Source organism: Nicotiana tabacum, chromosome 19, assembly GCF_000715075.1.
Source record: "Nicotiana tabacum cultivar K326 chromosome 19, ASM71507v2, whole genome shotgun sequence".
Taxonomy (NCBI): domain Eukaryota; kingdom Viridiplantae; phylum Streptophyta; class Magnoliopsida; order Solanales; family Solanaceae; genus Nicotiana; species Nicotiana tabacum.
Window position 1 is genome coordinate 47,654,523 of NC_134098.1, and position 5,150 is coordinate 47,659,672.

Sequence of the window (5,150 nt, forward strand, 5' to 3'; positions counted from 1 at the left end):
AACAAGGCCAGATATAGCCTTTGGAGTGCAGACATTGAGCCAATTTATGCAGCAGCCTAAGAGTAGTCACTGGGAGGCAGCCTTGAGAATTGTAAGATATGTCAAAAAGGAACCAGACATGGGTGTAATGATGAGCAGTGAGAAGAGCAACACATTGAGTGCATATTGCGATGCTGATTAGGCATCATGTCCTAATACAAGAAAGTCAGTCACAGGGTTCATTGTCAAACATGGGAACTCACTTATCTCATGGAAGTCCAAGAAATAAAATACAGTTTCAAGGAATTCAGCAGAAGCATAATACAGAAGCATGGCTTGGAATGTTGCAGAGTTTATATAGTTGATAGGGTTATTTAAAGAACTAGGGGCAGAAGTAGAAGTGCTAGTAAAATTGTTATGTGACAATAAAGTTGGCCCTTCAAATTGCTGCAAATTCAGTGTATCATGAAAGGACAAAGCATATAGAGTTAAACTACCATTTTATCAGGGAAAAGATACAGAAAGGGATCGTGAAAACAGTGCATGTGAGCTCTAAAGAACAACAACAGGCAGATATACTCACCAAGGCATTGTTGAGATCACAGCATGAGTACATATTATCCAAGCTAGGAGTGTTGAACAGAAGTAACTTGAGCTGAAAGGCGATTAACATTTGTATAAATACAGATACAAGGAGAATGATAATTAAGCTCTTTTGTTCTCATAATATCTTAGCTCATTTGCTCATCTCTCGTTCATTTCTCTATCTCGATCTCCATTAAAGGAGAGCTTGAACTCTGTGGTAAATGGATAAATTCACAATATAAGCATCATTTTTTGAAATGAAATAAGCATCATTTTTACTCTTATTAAATGATAATTAAATGGTTCAATACTTTTAGTCCGATTCCGGCAAGATAATTACACTTCTAAATAAGTTATGATGGCTTTGCAAGAAACAAAATAAATAAATACATAAATAAATAAGTGACGAACCGCCCGATTGATCAGCAAAATACAGTATAAATTAATTAGAAAATTACATTCATTATTGATTACCCCTTTATTTCTTTTTGCAGACAAAAAAAGATTAGTGGCAGTGAGAGGAAGGAAGAGATCCGTACAATGCTCTTTATAATTAGTTTTTAGTGATTGGCAACTTAAAATTCGGGAAATAGGCAGGAAACTAACCTCAACGGACTTTTTCTCCACTATTTTTCTATTTGTGCGTGTTATCCTTGTCCTCGATCCTTCCCTATATATACAACTACCAACTGTAGAATAAAAATAATATCGAAATCAAATTGAAGAAAAGAAATAAACAAATTCGAAAGAAATGACAAGCATGGCTCTAACACCTGCTCTTACAAAGCTCCAAAATGCAAGAGCTATTATTGGTCATACCCCTTTGAGATCTAGAGTTTTTCTTGGTGCACCACCCAGACCTCTCCAGGTGACCAATTAATATTTATATACGAATTTAAGTTATATACATTTACCGTTTAAATAATTTTTACATTATCATGGATTATAACAAGTTATTAATTACTATATTTTGTACGTATTGAAGTTCTACCTATTATATACGTATCAATTTTTATATTTTGTAATTGGATTGATCTGTGGGTAACAGGTAGCTAAACGCCATCTAGCGATGGCAATTAAAGAAGAGGCTCGTAACGCAACTGGAAAAGGAGCTGATGCAGCTAAACAAGGCGCTGATGCAGCCAAAAGGGCCGGCCAAGAAGCCAAAAACGAGTCTGCCAATGCTGCCGATGAGGTAATTAATTAATAATAATGTCTATATCGTTTATTTATATTATGCTAAACATATAATATGGGATCAGAATACTAATATTTGATATGAAATTAGGCTATGCGGAAGACGAAGGTAATGGGAGATAAGGTGGCGGACGCAGCACAGGACATGGCTGGAAAAGCAAAAGAAACAGCACAAGAGGCATGGGGATCAGTTAAGGACACCACACAGAAGATGAAAGACACAGTGATGGGCAAGGCCGAAGAATCCAAAGAGGCAATCAAAGATAATATCAACCGCAACATGAACACTAAGAATTGAAATTTTTCTATGCAGAGACATTATCTCTTAAAATTGAAACCGCAGACACAAGTTTGTTGAGTTTTATATATAGTGAATGTGTAGATTGATTAGAATTTTGCTTCTTTGATAATTCATTCAGGCTTGTGTGCCTTCATATGTAGGTCACCACCTGTGTGTTCGGACTATTTTAATTAGTCATTATATGCATGAGTTCTTATAATTCAAGGGTGCAGCGACACCACCACATTGTCTCAAAAGGACAGTACAAGAAAGTTAGGATACGAGGATATTTTTTTAAATGTCGTTTTAAGTATCACAAATGTCACAAAATGAATTGTCGACATTCATTTGATACTTAAATCAAATATCATAAATTTCACTGTTGAAAATTTCCCGAAATTTACATTAATGTCGGCAAATAATCAGTGACATTTATCAAATGTCACCAATTTGATTTTTTAACTCATTATAGTTGCAACATATAAAGAAATATTGGCAAATCATATTCATCCTTGTTACACATATATAGAAATATCAGGCAGATCATACACATTGCTACACATATAAAGAAATATCGAGAAATTATCTCCAATTAATGGATAGCGTTTTTCTTCCTTTTAGATACTAAACAAAATATACGACAATCATTCACATAATTTCGACAGCAAATCAAAGATAAATGAGCAAAGTAGAAATTAAAAAAATAAGGTTAAAAGAAAGTTAGCATGTAACCTCTATAGAAATTATATAGCAAATGGTATCACATGAATGTTACAAAGTTACAACTTGTGTAGCTTAAGAACTTCCATAATAAAGGAAAAATGAGTGAGAAACTTACTTAGCTCATCGAAAATAAGAAAAAATAACAATAAATTCAATTTTACCAGAATAAACGAACCACAAATGTGTACATGTCCCTTAAAGTAAGAAAATGGCAAATAAAAGATGCTTGAACGCATATTTATTTTGTAAAATCAATGCGACAGGAAGGAAAAGTTCTCTTTGTTAAGTTCTTAATGTACACCAAATATTTGTTGGACCTCAAGTTTGTATGGGACAGCCTAGTAACAGAGAAATGTCCAATCAGTCTAGCAGTGTAACGTTTGGGCTTAGCTGATAATTCTTTTATTTATGGCCTGACCCGACCCAGATGTATATCCTGTATATGTAGTTAGGAGTTTTATTCTACACATATGTAATTCATTTTGACATCATATCAATAAAATTGATCCGATATTTTTCTCTCTATTGTTCTTCACATTTCCCCTAACAGTTGGGGTTTGCTTTCACAGATTTCCGTCATTGGTCTAAATTGCAGATGTTAACATGGTATCATAGCCTAGAGCTCGATAGATTAAAACACCACGGTTCGTCTGATAGTACCCTTGGGGTCAGATTCTCCATGTTCTGCTTTTCCGGTAACGGCTGCATCGGAGCTCCATTTTTTTTTCACGGTGAATTTAGGTTGCATCTCTTCCTTTCCCATTCCACTGAGGAATTTCGGTACTGTTTCTTCATCTATACTTGGTTGATTGTGATTAATTGTTGCTGGTTTTCAGAAATTTGAAACCCTAGTTTTTCAACAATCATGATGAGTACTACTAGCGGTACTTCGAATATAAATGTATCATCTACATCATATGAGTCCACTTTTTCTACTGCGAAACCTTCGCACCCACTCTATCTGTATCTATCTGATTCTCCTGGAACTGTTATTGTTGCTACTACCTTCAATGGTTTGGGTTATGGGAGTTGGCGTAGAGAAATGCTGATAGGTCTCTCGTGTAAAAACAAGCTAGGATTGATTAATGGAATGATTCCTAAACCTAGTGCAGATTTTCTTTTGTATGAGCCTTGGTGTCGATGTAATGATATGGTTACTGCTTGGATTCTGAATAGTTTGGACATGAAAATTAGAGAGACTGTTATGTATACAAAATCAGCTGAAAAATTATGGAAGGAAATAGAGCAACGTTATGGAAAGCCAAATGGGAGTAAAATATTTCAGATATACAAGAAAATCTCTTCCATCTCTCAAGAATCTTCCAACATGGCATCTTATTTCAATATGATTAAGAAACTCTAAGATGAGCTATCATTTTCTATATCCTATCCTCCTTGTGTATATGGGTTCAAGGAAGCCTTTCAGAAGATAGAAGAAGACCAAAAGGTCCACCAGTTTCCAATGGGTTTAAATGAGAACTACTCTAACGTGAGAAGAAATATTTTGATGATGAAGCCCCTTCCAGATATAGATACTATGTATGCAATTTTGATTGAGGATGAGAGCTAGGCAGATGTTAAAAATTCAATTCCCTCTTTCAGCTCAGAGTCTGCATCATTCACTACTACAGTTTAGAAACCACTTTCTATTGGAGTTTAAAAGCCATACAATCAGAGAGTCAATTTTGATCCTTCTAGGAAATTTAGTTCTAACTTGGTTTGCAAGTATTGTAAGAAGTCCAGTCATTTCATTGAGAAGTGTTATAAACTACATGGCTATCTAACTGGTTCTGGAGTCAGACTAAGGAGAAATATTGCATGTGCTCAAGTTTGTGACTCTCATATGACAGGGCATTATCAATTGGCAAGTCACTCTCAGATGACACGGCATTTTGAGAATTCTGGAACATATAGTTCTAAGGTGATTCAGACTGATGTTAGATATCATGTGTTAACTAAGGAGCAATGTGACTAGCTCCTTTCTCTTATCCAGCAATCTAAAGTCTCCTCTGTTGCTCAAGATTTTTCTTCAGGGTCGGCTAATTTTGTAGGTATGATAAACTCTACACCTACTAGTTCGGATGGTATTCTTGCTTGCAATATCTCTAGGATAAATAGTAGTGTTTGGATTATAGACTCTGGTGCTACTAATCATATGGCACCTTATAAATCACTTCTTAAAGATATCAAACTTCTAACTTTTCTTTATCTTGTAACTCTTCCCAATGGCTACAAGGTTAAAGTGACCGGTACTGGAACACTTTCTTTATCCTATGATAGTTTTATTCCTAATGTGCTTTTGTTCCTTCTTTTCATTATAATCTGATTTCTTTGTCTGAATTGCTATTACACCTAACTAGTTATGCACTTTTCACACATACTGCTT

The 5,150-nt window shown here is 35.0% G+C and overlaps 1 protein-coding gene across 1 annotated transcript; it reads left to right on the forward strand.

The window, feature by feature from the left end:
- The first annotated feature begins 1,264 nt into the window (after positions 1-1,264).
- On the forward strand, positions 1,265-2,266 carry LOC107770067 (uncharacterized). Its single transcript, XM_016589333.2, has 3 exons — positions 1,265-1,432; positions 1,613-1,759; positions 1,853-2,266. Exons 1-3 carry the CDS (start codon positions 1,316-1,318, stop codon positions 2,057-2,059), a joined length of 471 nt encoding a protein of 156 aa, XP_016444819.1. The 5' UTR covers positions 1,265-1,315; the 3' UTR covers positions 2,060-2,266.
- The last annotated feature ends 2,884 nt before the right edge of the window (positions 2,267-5,150 follow it).